General features: G+C 40.9%; 1 protein-coding gene across 1 annotated transcript in view; it reads right to left on the bottom strand.

Moving 5' to 3' along the window:
* Positions 1-396: 396 nt before the first annotated feature.
* ESR1 (estrogen receptor 1) overlaps positions 397-20,774 on the bottom strand; it is a 118,862-nt gene continuing 98,484 nt past the window's right edge. The window contains exons 6-8 of the mRNA XM_059829568.1: positions 8,981-9,114; positions 2,040-2,223; positions 397-631 (exon numbers count right to left, since the gene is read on the bottom strand). Of these exons, the coding sequence (XP_059685551.1) occupies positions 397-631; positions 2,040-2,223; positions 8,981-9,114 (553 nt within the window). The remainder of the gene's footprint in view (positions 632-2,039; positions 2,224-8,980; positions 9,115-20,774) is intronic.

Below are 20,774 nucleotides of genomic sequence, written 5' to 3'. Positions count from 1 at the left end.
AAAGGATTAAGCAAGCTCAGAATTTGGGGTGGATATCAACAAAGGCTACCACTCATGAAGATACCAATACCCATGGGTGGTACGGCCTATTGATAGTAAAGTGAATGTTTCATTTAGATTAGGACTTACCCAACTTACATGCAAAATTAAATAAAAACACTGCAAATTTTAAATCAAGTTAGCCTGGCAATGCTTACTGGCTGTCCATAGCATGAAATGTCTTCCATTTAGGATAAGCAATCAATTTAGGCAAGCACTTGACAAACGCTCAAATGGAAAATGCAGGTGAGTGTTGTCACTGGAGTGTTTACACAGGTAGCACTATAGATGAAATGAAGCATGAGCTAGGTAGTACGCTGCTGGGTTTCTCATACCATTATATATGCTGACTTTTGTTTATATTGTATTCTGCATATTCTCCTCCTCTTTGCTGTTTATATAAAAAGACTGTAAGGAATGAGATGAAGCTGATGCAGTTGTCAGCTGGCTCCGGTTCTCCTCTTCCATCGGTGCAGAACTCCTGGCTGCTGGGGCATGCAGTCGGTGAGCGTCCAGCATCTCCAGCAAGAGATCATAGAGTGGAACTACATTTTTACATTTCATGTTGTACAGGTGCTCCATTCCTTTGTTGCTGTGGGTTGTAATGAAACAGTGGTTACTTTCCAAATATGCTATGGGAAAAAAAGGCTATCAGCTAATAATATTTGTTAGGTTCATATAAATTCCACCTTGTACAAAACAAGTGGAATTGTGCAGTTGCTGTATGCTTCTGCTATAGTTAGCAGAAGAGGGCACCTTCAAAGAACATTTCAGACTGCCCATGAGCAAATTGCCTTCTAAAGGTGGCTCTTTTGCTCTCCTTTGCCTAAAAGGTAGCCTAGAGCACATGGACTCCTAATTTGGGCACTGTGACTAAGTGGATTGGATGAATCTTGACTTTGCAATAATAAAACCTAAAATATCAGATTTTTTCCCTAGAAAATAACCTAAGCCCATTTGTTAGCAAATGCTCACTTGTAATCATATCCATTCACAAAACTATGGAAACAATAATTAACTTCACTGTGCATTTGGAACTTCCTTAATTGTACAAATTCTTCTTAAGGGGGAAAAAAAAAAAAGGATGATTAACATGAAGACAAAGGAACTCCACAAAAAGACACAAGTAAACAATTTCTTGTAAAAAAGACATGCACACACCCCTTGCCTTTTTCCTGAAGAGCTGTATATCAGCCCAGGAGGTAAAATCTGCATGTTTCACCTTTAGTAGCTATGATGTGGTGCTTACTCTAATTTTAATTTTATTAACTGAAATAATGAAAATTAAAGTCTGTGTAATAACTTCTCTTGTCCCTTCATAAAAATAAAATCTATACTGTATTTTTGTATAGACTTGTCATGTTGTTAACACTCCATCCACTGAGCAGGTACCTTGAGAGGTAATTACGTTTGGGAGAATCATTGCTGTGACTACTAACAGAGTGCCTCAGACACCTCACCTCTAATTAGCCAGGGGCACAGTCCTCTAGATTGGGATTCAGTAGATCTGCATTTATCCTCACCCATAAAATATACATAATGATCCTAATCTCTTTTCTAAAGTGATTTGCAATCAAACCACTTGTGAAATGTGGCTAAATAAAAGTGATAGTTTTATTAAATCTTATGTTATAGGAGACTAAAGTTTGCAGAACTAGGCTACTGCTACGTTAGTATTCTACTTGGTACTTTTCAAACAGAATACAAGATGCACATTAAAAGTAGATACTGCTCACAGCACTATCAAAACAAGAAGAAAACAAAAACTAGAAGAAACAAATGGGGAAAACATTTACTCCTTTCACACCATAATCCAACGTACTCTTTTGCACACGTGTTCCATACATCTTTATGGAAAGTAGATTACTTCTTTTTTTTTTGGTAACAGCTCTACACACAGTTTGCACTCCCATCTGTGAAGGAAAAGTGTGCATGTGCATTTGTGAAACCTCCCTTGCACAGGACCATTGCAGGAGGACTGACTGCATACTTGCTCTCACCTCATGTGTCTGATGTGAGAGAGGATGAGGAGGAGCTGAGCCAGTCGTCTGTGTTGCTGCTGCAGAGAAAGACCCGACTTAGCCATTAAGTGTATCAGAGTGTCTGTGATTTTGTCCAGAACACGGTGAATATAGTCTCTCTCTTCCAGAGATTTCAAGGTGCTGGAAAGAAAAGTGTACACACCTAGAGCAGGAAGGAGAAAGAAAATAAACAAACCAGACAAAAATTACTTTGATGGAGTCAGACTTGCCCAAAGTATGCCTCATGGCCGGCCTCTTTGGCTGTATTAAACCATGGGAGCTGACTGTGTTCGAACCCTCCTGCTTGCCAGCCAGGTCACTGGTTTGAATGACCCTGGAGCTTGGATTTGGTCACTGTGGGCAAAGCGGGATGAGGAAGACGATGCCTCTTCCTTGCCCAGGTCCGTCCAAGGTCTGGGCCAGGTGGCAGACGACACCTGCAGCCCACAGCCAGACCTACCCACGGGCTGCGCTCTTCTCTCAGACACTCGGCATTGAAACATTGAGATGCTGTTGACCCTTGAGAGCTCTGCAATACTTATTGACCAGGCCTTCGGCAGGTTTTGCCATTTTCTCTGCTGTTTAATGTTTGATTTTTGGTGATTTGCTAGTCAATCTAGAACTGAATAATATGGTACCACAGTGCATATAAACAAAATCAGGGTTTGTTTATGCACACTCGCCTCAACAACAAGCCCTTCCAACCAAGCAAGAGCCTTGAAAGGTGTGCTCGTTCACTTGCAAACCCGACTCTCCTGTAAAAACCATGTCCAAAGCAACCTGTGTAAATTTAGCCATCCTACATTGCTTACTGCTGAAAGTGAGCAGCCTGAAGATTTGGACCAGAAGGACATTTTTCCAGAGATCAAAACACCTTCAAACTCCCCCTCCAGCAGCCCCTCTACGTCTCCTATAAAACACTCTAACCCAGCCATAAGAGCTTTTGCCAGTAGTAATTCCTGGGTGCATGAAGCACATCAGCTTTCTAAATGGGAAATTCTAAAATATTTTGCATGGTTTTGTCTTGAATTTGTTCTGGACGACAACACACAGCCAATGTGAATCAGGTCACACCAGCACTGTGCTGCCAAAAGGCAGCTGTTGCATTCAGCGCCAGTTTTTTTATTCTTCTGGATTGAGGCAATAAGTCTAAACAGGTCCTATTACTATAATCCAGTCCTGAGGCAGCAAAAGCTTAACATGTATGTACAGTAACACCATGAAACTGGCTTGATCATGGTGTGTTCATTGCTCTGTGTCTATAATGTACTTGACAAATCCTGTGTTTTAGCCTTTCTGCATCAGCTCACAGAGCCAAGAAGAAATTTGGATTTTGTCCTTGGAAAGAATTGGTTTCTGGAATTACTTTTCATTTTGCTTTTCTTTAAAGCATCATATATAGCACAATATGCAATGCAGATAGTAATATTAAGAAAAAAAGACACACACATTAACATGCAGACATATATACTCTAGCTTGTTTGTATTGTTCGTAGCCTGGGAGCTATACCATCAGATTTGAAGATAAGAATATTTTGCCATGCATCTGAGCAGTCAGGGAAATTGAGATTTTTTTACCATCTTTTCAGCACACCTCCCCTCCTCACATCATCTTGGTACTTCAAGGACCTGATACCTAGAACTACTGTATCCTGCAAGTAGGTTTTATGACTTTGGGTCTTCTGTACTAAAAAGAAATATAAATTTGTGTTTGTGAATGTCAGTGTGAGTGTCTCTCAGAGAGCAAGACAGAGAGACTGTTTTAAAAAACCAAAAGGATAACTCAAACACAGCACAACTTCTGAAAACCGTTAGTCAGAGCTCTTAATTTTGGTAATGAATATTGCTTCGAATTTGATATAGATAGTACAATGGCCTCTTTTCTCACAAAGCTTTTTATGTTTATTATTATTTTTACTGAAATTAATTCACCAAAGAGAAACAGCTTCTGGGGCTTTTCTCAGCTGAATGACTCTTAACCACCCTCACATATGCCTACTACCAATACCAGGCTTTATAGCTTAGCAGGTACCTGTAGGGGCAAGACTCTTAAATATTACTGGCAAAACACAATCCATTAGAAGGAAACATTAGTCTCATAAACCCACAGTGCCTCCAGGGCAGCTTACTTCAGCCAGAGGATGCTGTTGTGCCCTTGTAGCAATACCCCTTAGTTTCATAACTTTGAAACCAGCAAAAGAAAAAAAATCTGTTAGGAATTGTTTCTCACCTAGGTCTCGTCCAGAAGCTATTAAAAAGTATAAATCAAAAAAGCACTCCCCTAAAAATGTAGAGACGTCAGGCAATTGCCAGTCAATAACTGCCAAGACAAATGATGTTTGGTTTTCCTTTCTGCCCCCCTGTGATTTCTCCTACCCCAGGCCAATGACCAGAAATTTCCCCAAAAGAAATGCCAGCTATCCATCACACACATACACACACAAGCGGAGTTTTGGAACACAAGTGCAGAAAATTGTCTTAGCAAAGTGAAATTTAACAGTCTCAAAGGTCTTTCTAAGCTCTGAAGCTGAAAGCAAGCCTAAATTGCATACCTACCAGGTTGTTTTCCAGCTCTTTCTGTAGGTCAGTATTGTAAAACATAATAGGAGTGAGAACAGAGAAAGCCCCACCCTGCAAACAAGCAAAGCCTGTTGGTCCGTGCCCATAACACAAAGCTATGCACCGAACAGGGTCCCTTGGGGACTGCAGTGCTACCATGCCAGCTGTTGGCATATAGTGGTATAATTTTATATGTGTCACTACATATAGTGATACAGTTTTGCATCTTTTCTGTCACAATAAACCCGAGTTTAAAATACCTTTACATTTAGAGTTCAGGCTCACGAAGCAATACTCAAGGCTCTTCCCCTTCCACCATGCCACCTTGCTCTGGGTCTGTAGCAAGCCAGGCTGAGCTATGAGCAAATTCAGCTCTGTACCATGAACTTGTGTAATCATCCAGCCCCCAAAATAAAGAAATAAATAAAAAGCACAATTTAACAGGAGCTGGAAAAATCAGGAGAAAAGAATAACAAGCAGTCAGATGGAACGATGTATCAGGAGGCCTACAGGATGCATAAAATCAGCTAAATCTTTCCATCTGTATGGACTAACCAGATAACTAATCAGGTAAATCAGCTGCTAAGGCAGACGTGACCTACACCTTCATCTCCAAAATGAAAGCCTGTTGCTCTGCCACATAGCACCACTCCTCTTTTCAGATACACTCAAAAGTAAAACATCTGGCATCATGTTGCCCTTTCATGTTTCTAACACTTACTTTCCAGCGTTAAGAAACAACTCTTTATTATTGAGCTGAATGTGTTTTTTGAAGATACAACTTTGCTTTTTAGTTGAAAGATTTATTCCTGCAGCTTTAGAGGGGCAGCTTCTGGTTTGTTATTTAGCTTGAGACAATGCTGTCCTTGTTGTTACAGACATGCTGTCGCCTTGATATCTCAGGAAAAATTTGGAAGTAACATAAACGTGTATTTTGCTTTATAAACAAAACCTTCCATCTTTTCTGCATGCACTGAATGAAACTAAAAAAAATTCACTTGCATTTTGCCCAAGACCACATGGAAAAGGATTGTAAAGATATTAAACAGCCTTGAAAGATGTTGCAAAAAAAAGAGAAAATAAATTTCCAACAAAAGCAATAAACAGCACTACCTCATGTGAAGAGACTAACAGATGTCCAAGGATTTAATAAAGAAATATTTGTGTACACTCAGTGAATTAAATCCACACAAAGCTTTAGAATGCAAATGCAGACTGCTTTTACATATGAAATGTAGCATAATTAGTCCAATTTGTTTAATTAGTCCACTTGTTTGAATCATTTTTAGATCAGCTGGTTTAATCGTATGCACATATAATACAGATAGATAGCATACGGGCCAAAAATTCATTGTGTGTTTATCTGCTGTTTCTTTAGTAGAAGATGTGTATATATTTACATGTGCAATCATAGAAAAAAATCAAGTTAAGGGAGGCCTGGAGCTCATCTAGTTCAAGATCCTGCTCAAATAGTAGTGACTTCAGGGCTAGGTCAAGCTTCCCAGAGCTTTGTCCAGATGAGTTTTGAGTGTCTCCAAGGATGGAGATCCTACGACCTTTCTGGCCAACCTGTTCCAGTGCTTAACCTCTCACTGGGAAGATTTTTTGTCCCCTTCATCTAGTCAGGATCTCCCTTGCTGTGGTTTGTCTCCGTTGCAGCTTGGCCTTTCCTCTTGCATCTCTGAGAAGAGTCTGGCCCTGGCTTCTCATAACCTGTTCATCAGCTATCTGAGGACTGCAGTTAGACCCTCCCTTAGTCTTCCCTTTTCCAGGATGAACAAACCCAGCTCTCTCAGCCTCTCCTCATACATCATGTACGCTGTGTGCTTCAGAGCACATAATTTTTCATGTGTGTCCAACGCTTTACCTAAGGAGGCTGGCTATGTTCTGTGAAGAAAAGCATCTCCAGAAGATATTTTAGAGTACCTGTGCCAAACAACACTTACACAACTACTACACATACCCCAAATTATGACACTTATCTCTGCAATGCAGTCTAGCCTCCTAATTTGGGCATCTAAAGGGTCTGACAGTCAGAAACTCATGTCCACATTCCCATCACCTAGTAGTTAGCTCCTCAGACAGTTATAAAATTAGTTGGTTATAGGAATGCAAAAACTGAAATGTAAAATTAATTATCTTTATGCATAAAGGCAATTACAAGCAATACAGACATACATTCTGTGGCCATATATACATACACATTCAGTTTACAGTGTACTCAGACATACTGCAATAAGTGCAGCACGCAATACATGATGCTCTGCATGACAATGGTACAAATAACTTTCATCATGAACCTGTAACAGCTCAACCCGAACCATGCCCTCTGATCTATGACCGTCAAGACTCTTGTAAAAATGACAGACTTCTGAGGCGCTATAAACTTTCATTTAATGAAAAAAAAAACCCGACACTCAAAATCAGATCACTCATCAGATCATCAGATCAACTCTGACCTTCTATCACACAGAGTACCACTGATTCACTTCTGCTGAATATGAACCATGAAGGAATGAAGATCCAACATCTCCTAGCCTCAATCAGTGGTCCCATCTCTCTTATGTGCAGAAGGAAATTTGCCTCTGATTATCACTGACTACACTTGCTTTTTTTTTTTTTTTTTACAATTTTTCCTTAGGGGAAAAATGATGTGCTTATGAAGGATAGCTGGTGATGTCTGGCAGAGCTTTTTCTAAATAACAAATTTAGTTTTCTGGATCAATATTAAATACAGCAGTGGGACAAAAACTCTCAACAGCACGGCTTGAAGTCTTCACATTCAAGACATGAATATCTAATCTGTTTTATTCAAGCTTCCAATTCTATTTTATTCCCTAAATCTAATTCAATATTTCTATAAATCAACTATAAATTCTAGGTTTATTTAAGAGGATAATTAGATTTGAACATATTATCTAAAAATCTGGAGGACCATCACTTTTCAGGAAGAACATTTAACTCTAGGAAATATTTTAATTATCAGGACAATAAAAGGAAAATAAAATGTCAAATACTAATTACAATTGTCACACCCTGGCATCCAAGATGAAAACAATAGCCCTTCATTCCTAATATATCAGGTGCTTGCCTCAGATGTCATTTTTTGGTAATTGGTGACAATAACAACAAAACCTGAACCACGTTAATATCTCATAGAACATAAATGAAATATTTTATAATTGATTGTATAAAAGTATAATTTTCTTTCACCTTTTTTTTTTTTTTTTTTTGTAGAGGCCAGCTCCAAGTTTCCATAAAGGAAGAAGTGCCTGATCAATAAAGCAAAGTCTGCTGTGTTTAGAGTTACCCTTTGGTGGGAATTACCTGAATTTGTATTTCATGCAACTTGGGCAAGTGATCTGTTGGACCACAGGATAAAAAGGACATACAGCCCTCCACATGTATTCTGTCTAGAGCTTGCTACTATCTATGAGTTCAAACCCAACACAAAAGAGGAGAACAAGTGGATAAATCCTCATGGCTGGGAAACTATGGCATCTTTAGTCATTAGGTAACAACTTAGCAGAGAATTCAGTCTAAAATTTTTACTTTGGTGCCTACATTATTATTTTAGACCTCTATCATTTCTGTGAGAACACCGTGGGCCTCATTTCTGCATTTAAAAATAAATTGCCTGGAGTCTTTTCTCATTTCAAACAGAAAAGGATCCTCTGCTGTGCAATGGCAGTTTTCTGTCGCATGCCTCAATTCGAATTTGCTTATTTCAGTCATCTCATGCAGAATTCATGTCAGCTAACCTTATACATTTATATCTATACCTACACTTGTTATGTAGTCACCTATTTTTGAAGTGTACTTCAGAATGAGATTTACAGCTCAAAAATACTTATTTCATCAACTATAAAGGAAGTGGAAGGTGATGACACCGGTTTTAGATGCCTGTATTTTAATATAAACTAAACCATGATAAATTCAACCACATTTTTTGCCATTATTTCCCTTTATTTTGCCATCGCCAAAAAAGGAAGGTGCAGATTTACAGCTAAGCATTGCCTTTGGATGCCCTAAGTGTGGCTCCAGCTACTTCAGTGTCTTGTAATCAGAGCTTTAAGACCTGCCAGCACCTAGTTCAAAATGCTGCTCTGATCACCCTTCCCATCAGCTGTACGCAGTGTATCAACTACTTACTGCATTAATTTGCTGGGTCCCATCTACACCACTGAACAGGTTTGCTCACTTCCATCCCTGCCTGGTGGCTCTGCCTGCATCTATGTTGACAGCCCCCTTTCTATTGCTGCTGTCTCAAAATGAAAACATCATTAGCACCAACAAGCAGCATTCAACCACATACGGAAGCAACCACAATTGACCGACTGACAGCAAAGCACGCCACTTACCAGAATTGAGCAGGATGATGGACTTAAGGCACACAAATTCCTCCCCTTGAAGGTTCATCATGCGAAACCGAGCAGCAGTAGCCAGCAGCATGTCAAAGATTTCCACCATGCCCTCTACACATTTCCCTTGATTCCTGTGTGAATACCATCAAGGGGGAGATATGCACAGCTTTAACCTGGTGGCAGCATGAGCTTTTCATCCCCCTGGGTCAATCCCCTCCAATTTGATTTCATCAATTCACTAGCTAGCACATGACTTCCTACTCTATGCTCATTTGGTGCATGTGTGATTACAAAAACATAGTTCTCAGTATCCCACATAAAATGAATAAATAATTAAATACTATATTCCCCAAAATATGTCAATTTCATAAACTCATCACCAAGGCATTACTGTGGTGGAACATATGAGATTGACTCAACCAAACCTTTACATTGAGAAAAAGATTTGTTTAAAACTACATTTTTATTTCTTTTTGTGTGTGTTCTGTTTGTGTTACTTTGTTTCCTCTTTCCTTTTTTTTTTTCCCCTTTAACTGCAATAGTCCCAAATCTTTGCATTTCTCCGTCCCTAATGTTTTGTATTTGTTTCTACCTGGCCTTGCAATCTGTAATGTTCCAACATGCTTCTCCCATTTTTCCTGTATCAGCATAATGCCTCCCTAAAGAATAAGCTTAATCATGAGCTCAAGAGGGACTTATGATACGAGGCCAAAATCTTGTCTGTATGACTGAGTCTGATTAAAACTACCATTTCACTCCACAAATCAGATAACTTTTTACATTACAGCATTAAACAAAGCTAAAGTTTGGGAAATCTCAAAGTGTTCATTAGTAATGGCAATTAAGCACCTCCCTCTGCTCACAATACCAGGTATTCTCACTGACTAATTTTCATCTTGCATACCCAACCTCCAGTTCAAGAATTTAATGCAGGTTGTAATTAGTTTTTATGAAAATTTTGTCTGCAGATTTTCTGGTCATGGAATTTTAGATCATTTATATTGCTCCCTTTTACCAAAAACTACCTACTTTTACTTTTATTAGGACTTCCTGAGTGAAATTTTAACATGTAAGACTTAATGAGTGATCAGATCTGCTGTTTACTATTTTTTAGATACAGCTTTTATGAACAAAATTTTGAAGATTATTGCTATAGGAAAATGCAAAAGAAATTTCAAATTATCTGATGGCTATTCCACTGTAATTTGTAACGCGAACACAGATTGAGCATCTCCTAATCTTATTGTGACAAAACCAATGCTGACTACCAGCACAGACACACCCGTCTCAGTTCTGATACAGCCATGCTGTTGAGACCCTGTAGCTAATGTCTAAACCCACACCAGACCCCCAGACAAAGCAGTCATCTTCCTTTTTGACTACAGCCTGAGAAAATTCTTTGCACTTCTCAGTCATGTCTAAACCTAAAACTGAGTCAAAGAAGGAGAGGGGGTATCTGTGAGCACTTGTGCACCAATCTCCTTTCAAGTTCAAATCCCTGTTCAGCTTAATTTGGTGCTTGAACTTAAATCCACATGTCCCTTACCCCAGAGCAGTGTCTATGAGCCAGTGACTATGGCATATGACAGGAGATACTCTGTCTGCTCTCAGAGATATTTAAACAAAGCAGGACAATATCAAGAAAACAAAGTGAGAGATAACTCCCTTAAAACAGCCGGTAGGGTGTTGGTTAAAATACAGTAATATTTGAAAGCGTGGGGTCCCAAGCAAGTTTTCCAGTCACTATTACAACAGCACACATTCTCTGACTTTTCTGTGAGAAAAAGATGATGCAACCTTGGGAATGGTAATAGTAGAAAAGTCTGTTTAATAAGGAGGATGGGTTGCTCCTTCTCACCTTGGATCCCTGTGGGCTACCAGGCAGCTGCATGCTGAGCACTCCTGAGAAGTGCCTAATTCTCTCCATGCATTTCACAAGCACTTAGCTCAGAACTTGATTTCCATTGTGTGTCAGGCACCTGGTCACAAGTTGCAACATTTGGCCATGCAACTTTTATGGCCGTATCTGGCTCTTAAAGGTTTCGCTGAAGAAACCTTGGTTTAAACTACAGCAGCTTTTCGGGTATGACCAGCGACATTGATAGTTTCACATATTAGGTTCCCACAGACGACGGTAACAAGTGCAGTGTAAAAGGGCGTGGGCAAAAGTCTGAGTCTTAAGATTAGCAGGCAGGCAGACTCAATGCTATGTTCCATGCAAAGTGTGTGATGCCTTTTGCACCCTCATTTACAATTCCCTGATGGATGAGCTGAACTAAAGGACTGATCTCAGCCTGGTGTATCTGAACATGGCTATACAGAAATTCACAGATCTGTCTCTTTTGCCTGAAGGCTGAACCTGAACTCAGACGGGGAGTTTTCAATGATTTGATGACCAATCAGTTACACTGTTCAGTGCTGGATGCAGAGAGCTCTTCAGCAATAACCATCTTGCTGCCCTGATGAATCCTGCTTAGGCAGAATGAAGCTGAAAATCTGAACTGGTTGGATTCAAGTATATTCCTCCTCTGTCTGGACATCAATAAAATAAACGAAGGCAAAGTAGTATTTAATAACAACACTGTCAAATAAACAAACAAAAATCAGGCACTCAAAACAAGGCATGAAAATACAAACAATTGCTATTACCTCAAAATTTGTTTCATGTGCTAAAATTTAAATCCTAAGGAAGTAAAACAAACATGAATTTTTACAGTGGGGAAAGTTCCACTGCTTCTGATACAATATTTTTGCCTATAACTAGAGAAAGATTAACTTTGCATATATAGAGTAAGGACAGTTTCAGAGGACTAAAAGCCTTTAACATTTTTGCATTAACTTAAATCATGCCCCAATAAAGGTTAGTTTAAGAATTTAGAATTTCAGGATTACGCCGAAAGGAAAAGTTTCAGCAGATCATGTGGCAAATGACCCGTATTAAAAAACCCCCACATCTTCATGTCTGGCTAAGACATTTACTTGCTTCCTAAAACCCATCAAACTACTGCCAGCCAGTATTCAAAACAATTTAAAAAATTACACAGTCTGAACAAATTGCAAAATTTGCATAGCCAAGACAAAAATTTAAAAATACATAGTAAGTTATTTGTAAAATGAGACCTTTTAAAATGCCTCATGGCAACTCATAAGATGGAAAAGACATTTTGATAGCAAGTAAGAATTATTCCCAGGTACTTTTTACAAAATAGTTCAAAGAACTGTAGTTTACAAGACCAATATTCCAATCAAGATCCCCTGGCTGACAAGTACAACCTCTGGACAAAAATCTCTAGTCCTGAAACACATAGTCCATGTACCTAAATCTCCATGTGTGTCTATTTCCCACCAACTGAACCTATATGGTAGATGATAAATAAAAATTATGCATTTTAAGAGATTCTAAATACTTTCTAATCTCATTTGCTTTGCTATCTGCTGTGTGTGGAATACCAGGCTACTGCATAAGAAAAAGAAGAGTATCTCTTTAGGTAGAGTTAAGTACTCTAGACGAAGTTAGATACCTAGCTTTAGGTATTCATGTGTGCAAGCCACGATTTAGAAATTTCTGCTTTATTTTCAGAGTTAAGCAGCAGACCCAGCTCCACTGAAATCAGTGGGAACTGCAGCAGCTTAGTATCTTTGAAATGCAGGCTTCTAATCAAATGTTTTTATTATCTAGGCTACAACACTGATTTTCTTTGTTAACCAACAAAAACTACGTGAAGTAGGAATCTCCAGTTCTCCTGAACTGCCTTCTAACTTTCTAACATAAGTTGATAGTATTATCACATCTTCACAGTTATACGTCCACTTGATAGGAAGGCCTATTTAGGAAGGCCTAGATAACTTTCTTGGAGGACAAATTAAGCAATAGATTTGAAAATTATCCTATCCCACCATCATGCTGTTGTCTTTGTGTACTCTCAGCTTACTGAAAACAATAAAAGCTTGTTTACTGTAAAGCATCAGAGTGCATTCTTAGAAGAATCCTTAACACTTGGCTACTGGGAAATGTTTAGGAAAGTTAAAGCATGTGAATTAAAGGTCTTAAGTTACTGCGTGAAAGTACTATATGCATTAACTTTAGTAAGTCTACAGAATCACAGCATCATGCAGGCTGGAAGGCAAGTCAGGATGTCTTTAGTCCAACCTCCAACTCAAAGCAGGGTCAGCTCACTCAAGGCTTTATGCAAGTCTGGTCTTGAAAACCTCCAAGGATGGAGACTGCATAACCTCTCTCAGCTTAATTATTTTCATCATCACGGGTTTTTTTCTCCACTATATCCAATTAGAACCTCCTCTACTTCAATTTCTGACTCCTGCTTCTCAGTTGGGCTTCTTCATAAAGAGCCTTGATAATCTCCTTGTAGATTTTAGGTTAGGTATTCTCAAAACACATCTCATCTCCAGGCTGAACGAATCCACTTCCCTGAGCCACAAGGCATGTGCTCCCACCTTGGTGGCTCTCCACTAGGTTTACAGAAGTTTATTAACATCTTTCCTGTAACGAGGGGCACAAAGCTGGATGTGGTATTCCAGATATGGTCTAATGAGTGCCAAATAAAAGCAGAATAATCCTTTCCCTGACTCTACTGCCTACAGTACCACTGATACAGCCCCAGATACTGTTGGCTTTCATTGCTGCCATGTTGCAGTACTGGCCCATGCACAGATTGCTGTTCACCCCCACCCCAAGTCCTTTCCAACAGAGCGGTTCCCCAGCAACTTAGGCCCCAGCTTGAACAGTAGCAGTGGATTAAGTCCATTAGAGGTGCAGGACTTTGCATTTCTCCTGGTTGAATTTCATGAGGTTCCTGTCAGCCCATTCCTCCAGCCTGCCTAGGTCCATCTGTATGGCAGCTCTGCCCTCAAGCATATCAATTGCACCCCCTACTTTGGTGTCATCTGCAGATTTGAAGACAGTGCACTCCATCCCCTCCTCCAGGTCATTGACAAAGACATTTAACAGGACACATCCCAGGATAGACCCCTGAGGAACTCCAACTGTAACTAGTATCAAGGTAGAGTGTGAACCATCAAGAAGAGACCTAGTCATTTTATCACAGAAGGCAAACAGGTTGGTCAAGCACAATACACCCTAAATCTAAGCTAATTCACACTCACCATCTTCTCCTTCCTATTCACATAAACAACTTCCAAGAGAACTTGCTCTATGATTTTTTTTCATGATAGAAGTGATGCTGACTGGCCAGCCTGTAGTTCCCAGTTCCCAGTCCCCTAACTCTTCTTTTGGAGATGGGTGCAACATATGCCTTTATCTAGTAATTGAGGACCTCTCCTGGTGTCCACAGCCTTTCAAAGATGACAGAGGACAGCCTCATAATGACATCATCCAACACTCTTGGATGCAGCCCATCCCATGGACTTGTATGTGACAAGAATTCTTGAGAGATTCATGACTCAGTCCTCTTTTACTAACTCAGTCCTCTCCTCCTTGAACCCTGTATGTAGGAATAAGAACCTAGATTTTATTTAAGTCTTGGAAAAACCCTGGCAATCAGGAATGTCTATTACAGAAACACAGGATCAAGTGACAGACAAGTAAACATTAACAGTGAACGGTGTTTAGGTGAGGGGAGCAGGGACTCAGGGGATCACAGAATCACAGAACCATTAAGGTTGGAAAAGACCTGTAAGATCATCAAGACCAACCATCAACTAACACCACCATGCCCATTAAACCATGTCCCACAGTGCCTCGTCCACACGTTCCTTGAACACCTCCAGGGATGGTGACTCCACCACTTCCCTGGACAGCTTATTCCAGTGTCTCACCACTCTCTCAGTAAAGAAATTTTTCCTAATGTCCAGCCTAAACCTCCCCTGGCACAACTTGAGGCCATTTCCTCTTGCACTATCACTTGTCACTTAGGAGAAGAGACCAGCACCCACCTCTCTGCAATCCCCTTTCAGGTAATTGTAGAGAGCGATGAGGTCTCCCCTCAGCCTCCTCTTCTGCAGACTAAACAACCCCAGTTCCCTCAGACACTCCTCGTAAGACTTGTGCTCCAGACCCCTCACCAGCTTCGTCGCCCTTCTCTGGACACACTCCAGCACCTCAGTGTCCTTCTTGTAGTGAGGGGCCCAAAACTGAACACAGGATTCAAGGTGTGGCCTCACCAGTGCCAAGTACAGGGGCACGATCACCTCCCTGCTCCTGCTGGCCATGCTATTTCTGATACAGGCCAGGATGCTGTTGGCCTTCTTGGCCACCTGGGCACACTGCTGGCTCATCTTCAGCCGTCTGTCAATCAACACCCCCAGGTCCTTTTCTGCGGGGGAGCTTTCCAGCCACTCGTCCCCAAGCCTGTAACATTGCATGGGGTTGTTGTGGCCAAAGTGCAGGACCCAGCACTTGGCCTTATTAAACCTCATACAATTGGCCTTGGCCCATCGATCCAGCCTGTCCAGATCCCTCTGCAGAGCCTTCCGATCCTCAAGCAGATCCACACTCCTGCCTAACTTGGTGCCATCTGCAAACTTACTGAGGGAGCACTCAATTCCCTCATCCAGATCGTCGATAAATATATTAAAAAAGACCAGCTCCAAAACTGAGCCCTGGGGGACACCACTTGTGACCGGCCGCCAACTGGATTTAACTCCATTCACCACGACTCTCTGGGCTCGGCTGTCCAGACAGTTTTTTACCCAATGAAGAGTACACCTGTCTAAGCCATGAACCACCAGTTTCTCCAGGAGGATGCTGTGGGAGACAGTGTCGAAGGCTTTACTGAAGTCCAGGCAGACAACATCCACAGCCTTTCCCTCATCCACTAGGCGGGTCACCTGGTCATAGAAGGAGATCAGGTTAGTCAAGCAGGACCTGCCTTTCATGAACCCGTGCTGGCTGGGCCTGATCCCTTGGGTGTCCTGCACGTGCCCTGTGAGCGCCCCCAAGATGAACTTCTCCATAATCTTCCTTGGCACCAAGGTCAGGCTGAGAGGCCTTTAGTTCCCTGGATCCTCCTTCTGGCCCTTCTTGTAGATGGGCGTCACGCTGGCAAGCCTCCAGTCGTCCGGGACCTCCCCCGTTAACCAGGACTGTTGATAAATGATGGAGAGTGGCTTGGCAAGCTCCTCCGCCAGCTCCCTCAGCACCCTTGGGTGGATGCCATCAGGCCCCATAGACTTGTGAGTGTCCAGGTGGCATAACAGGTTGTTAACTGCTTACTCCTGGATTATGGGGATGTTCTCATCAAACTTTCCATTCAAAGGGAAAAGCCCAAGTAGGCACAGATGCACCCATCAAACCAATGCCTGACTGTGTATTTGTTGTCTCTCTGGCTTCTTTGATCATCGTACTACGTTTGATGACAAGGGACTGCCAAGAACAGATGGGATCCACCAGTCTAGGAGAGCGAGGGTCATCTTCACAAATGGACTTAGTAACCCGGTTACTAAACAAGGCTTGCCACAGGATGTGTTCCTAAGCCTAAAGGTAGGTTAGGAAACAGGGGAGGTATGATTGAGAGAAGGCTGCAGGAACAACATTCACATCCCCTGTTAGAAGGGAGAGTATTCACAGACTGAACTCAAATGCCTGTGCTCTAACACAGAAGGAGAATTGGAAGTCTGTACACAGTCAGATAGCTGCGATGAGACTGGAAACACAGAGGCTTGGTGGCATAGTGCACAGATCAGCTCAGATAGTGCATATGATTGGAGAATCGTCATGGATGGGTACAACTTGATTAGGAAGGACAAGTATGGAAGAAGAGGAGAAGAACTTGAGCTCTATATAAAGGAAGTCCTTGATTGCACAGACCATAAGAAACCAGAACCACACATGTCAGGAGGCTCTGTGTATAGGTCAGAGGAGAAATTAACACTGATGTTGTGGGTGGGTGGGGGGTGGGGGGGGCGGGATTGTTACAAACTGTCTGACCAAGAGTATAGAGTAGATAAGTCTTTATATAAATAACTCACAGAAGTCTCCCAATCACTGGTCTAGAGTCTTGTGAAGGATTTCTACATGGGTAGACTACAATCATTGGCTGGAAGGTCAACATACTATTGTGCAAGTAATCCAGGGAATTTCTGGACTTCATTGATGATAACTTCCCAACACAAAGAGCACAGTGGCCAACGAAGGGCAATGCTCTCTTGACCCACTCCTCACAAACAATGAGAAATTGCTGGTGAATGTGGCCACAGATAGGAAATTTGGCTGCAGCAGCCATGAGATGTGATTGAACTCAGGATTCAGAGGTAGCCTGGCAAAGCAAACAACAGAACTATGGCTCTGGATTTCAGAAGAACAGACTGCAGTTTATTTAGGTAATTGCTAGGCAGAATATTCTTGGAGACATGATGGGGAAAAGTGGCAAGGGAACTAGACAATATTGTATGGAAAATTTATTGAAAGCTCAGGAACAAGCCCATCCCATCGTAGAGAAAGACCAGGTATTGCGACAGAAGATCCACTTGGTTAAGCAAGGAGCCCCTAATGAACTAAAAAACAAGAGAACATATAAGAAATAGAAATAAAAGCAGGCAGCAAAGGAGAAGTACCAAAGTACCATTTCAGCGTTTATGTTCAAAAACTAGTGAGGGACACAGAGGGTAACAAGATGGGATTTTACAAGTATGGCAGCAACAAATGGAATTTCAGTGAGAACGAAGAGTTGATGAATGGGAGAGAAAACCTGGTGACTGACTACATGGAAGAGACTGCAACACTCAACATCTTTTCTTTTTTTTATGTGTCAGATTTCACTGGCAAAGCCAACAGAAGCATATTGACAGGTTAGGGAATTACTTAGAGAATTAGTAATTACTCTGAAGAGTAATTCCAATCTTTGAAGCCAAATGGGGTTCATTTCAGGGTGCTGAAATAGTTGGTCAATGTATTCATTAGGCTACTATATATTACTTAGAAAAAATCATGGAGGTTGAAAGAGGTCCCTGACAAACAGTAGAAGGCTAACTCAACTTTGACAAAATCAAGGAGGATCCATGAAACTGGATTGTGCTTGACCAACCTGATAGGCTCCATGATGAAACAATTAGTTAAATGATCAAAGGAAAGGTGGTGGGTGCAATATAATCCAACTGTAGTAAGGCTTTTGGTTTACAGCATTCTTATCTGTAAGCCAGGGAAGTACAGGCTGAGTAGACAGACAGATACATGGGTGGAAAATAGGCTGGATCACCAGACTCAAAGTGTAGCAGTAATGACTCAACACCTAGTTTGTGGTAGGTAATAAGTACTCCAGAGGTTGACTCTGGAGCCAATGCTGTTTAATATATTTGTCAATAATCTGGATGATGATGATAAAGAGTTCATCTTCAAAGTTGTGAATGATACTAAATTGGGGTTGGAGGGAAGTTGATACACTACATAGCACAACTTCAGTGCTAGAGGGACCCTGGAGTACCGAACCAATAAAAACCTCACAAAGTTCAACACGGAGGACTACAAAATTCTGCACCCAGGGCCAAGTAAACCCGTGCATCAGTACAGGTTGGAAAAACACTGGGCTGAGCAGCAGCCCTCCTGGAAAATGGAAACCAAATAAAATATAAGCCAACAGCATTCTCTCTTTGTGGATAAGGCAAATTGCATGCAAATTCTGTTAGGAAGAATGTGGCCAGAAGAACAAGAGAAATTATTTTCCCCCCACCTCTACTTGGTCCTGCTGAGGCTGTGCCTGTGTCCAGTTTCAGGCCTCTCAGCTCAAGAAGGATGTTCAATGTTTTCTCCTGTTGTGGACATGATCAGAGGCATGCAGGGCAAGGCCTACAAGGAGGGGTTGGGTGGCTGGATCTATTCAATCTGGTGAGAAGGAAGCAAAGTGTGCAGGGGAGCAGTCAGACAAAACTGCAGTCTACAACAGCTTGAAGGGGCATTACAAACAGGGTGTAACCAAGGTCTTCTCAGGAGCAGTGAATGTTAAATCAAAAGGCAACTAACTGCTGTAAGGTACAGCTTGGAAGGTTCGGGCTGGATTGCAGGAGGGTGGTACAACCCTGAATCAGGTACCCAGAGAGGTTGTGTGTTCTCCATCCTTAGAGACTTTCAGGAGAGCTAGACGAAGTCACAGGTGGCCTAAGCTGGTGTTGCCAATGGTCTTGCTTCAAGAAGGTTGAACAAAATGATCTGCAACAAAAATTTTTGTTTCTAAAGTAAATGGTTGGAGAAGTTCCTGAAAGAGATTTGTTTCAGCAAGTACCATTAGAAGCAAGGATTTATTACTGGTGTGGAGCTTTTAAACGAAGAATTCAAATATGCAGTCAGCACCTGAGTAAAGAATAAAAGCAATCCTTAAATCATACAAATAAGGTTTGATGTACTAATGCAGTGGTAAAAAAAAAACAAAACATCACCATATTACAGCCCTTTGGCTTCAGTTTATACATAAACCTGGCACAGAATATAAAATAGAGAAGAAAAAATAAAATTTAAAAGTTAACCCAACGTTCTCATACTTCAAAATCTCTTCATCAATTTAAGCTTGGATTCTGTTTTGGAGAAAGGTTTGGAAGGAGTACAACCATTTCTATTCATTACAGTATATTCATTCGCATTGCGTATCTTCTCAGCATTTTATCCTCCTTACATCTCATTCTCATATTTCTATTATATTTGGTTAGGATTTATTTCTAATTCATTAACTTATTCAGTCATGGCATAGGCAAGGAAGAATGTCCATCTGTCCAGAGGCAAGGACACAAATTCAGAGGGAGGAAACCTAAAGTGAGAGCATGTACATTTTTCAGAAAGTTACATTCAAGTATTAATTTTGCTTGCTTTTTATTTTTTCTCCTTTTTTGGGGGGTGGGGGGTAGTTCACTAAAATCTTTTTCAGTTGATTTACAACACTGTTGCAGTAAGTATTTCTTGTTCTTTAAACAAATACAATATTTTTGGCTACTTACTCAAAAATATGTGCCATTAGTGTCAATGCATGAATCACAGTCTGAGAATCACGCACAGCTGGCCAATTGGAGAAGTACTGGACTGGAATTAGCATAATTCAACATGGAATCAAGGGGGTTTTTCCCTTCAAGAGTTTCTTGAAACAGACATTTGCCAAATAAGAAGTAAAACTGAAATATCATTTCCAAACATAATTTTGAGGGAGGAAAAGAGGCAGGAGCAGAAGGGACCCCTAAGACCAAGGCTCTCTTCCTCCACTGAGCTGGGCGGTTATGTTTATCCCTTTCTACATACCCTGCCCTTTGAGTTACTCCTGTTGGCATCATCACTTCCCCAAAACAGGTTGAAAAAAGTGATTGCCCACACACAGCAGCAGTTTTCACCCAGCACATCTCTCTCTTTTCTAGCAACAAAGCAACAATTAGGATTGAGCCTGAGGCTCAAATAGGCTATTTCTACCTCTTTCAGTACTGACAAAATTACCAGCCCACCATTCTCTGAGGTTTGCTGATCTTTTCTGATGTCTCTTTTGTTTGCTCCTTGAGCTAGCTCTGAACCAAAAGTGGTAGCTAATTCACACACCAAATGAGAAATGTTAAAATAAAGCCAAATAAGAGAGGAAATTCAGGAAGACTGGGAATAGATAAAAGACAGAGCAGAGCCATTACATCCTGTGCTATTTCTGAAGCACTAAAGAATTCTCCAAATATTTTAACCTTTTTTTATGTTCTATCCATTAAAATATTATTGCAGGCTTTATATATAAGTGGTGCCTGACTTCAAGACAAGAGGCGATTTTTATATACATTAATGTGTTCTATATACATTAGTTCTATTAAGAGACATTGATAAACAGTTTCTATTCCTATGTAAAGTGATGCACTAAAACAG

This window comes from Gavia stellata, chromosome 2 (genome assembly GCF_030936135.1).
Source record: "Gavia stellata isolate bGavSte3 chromosome 2, bGavSte3.hap2, whole genome shotgun sequence".
NCBI classification, from domain to species: Eukaryota; Metazoa; Chordata; class Aves; order Gaviiformes; family Gaviidae; genus Gavia; species Gavia stellata.
Note: the sequence above shows the minus strand (reverse complement) of the source record. Positions and strands in the feature narration are given on the sequence as shown.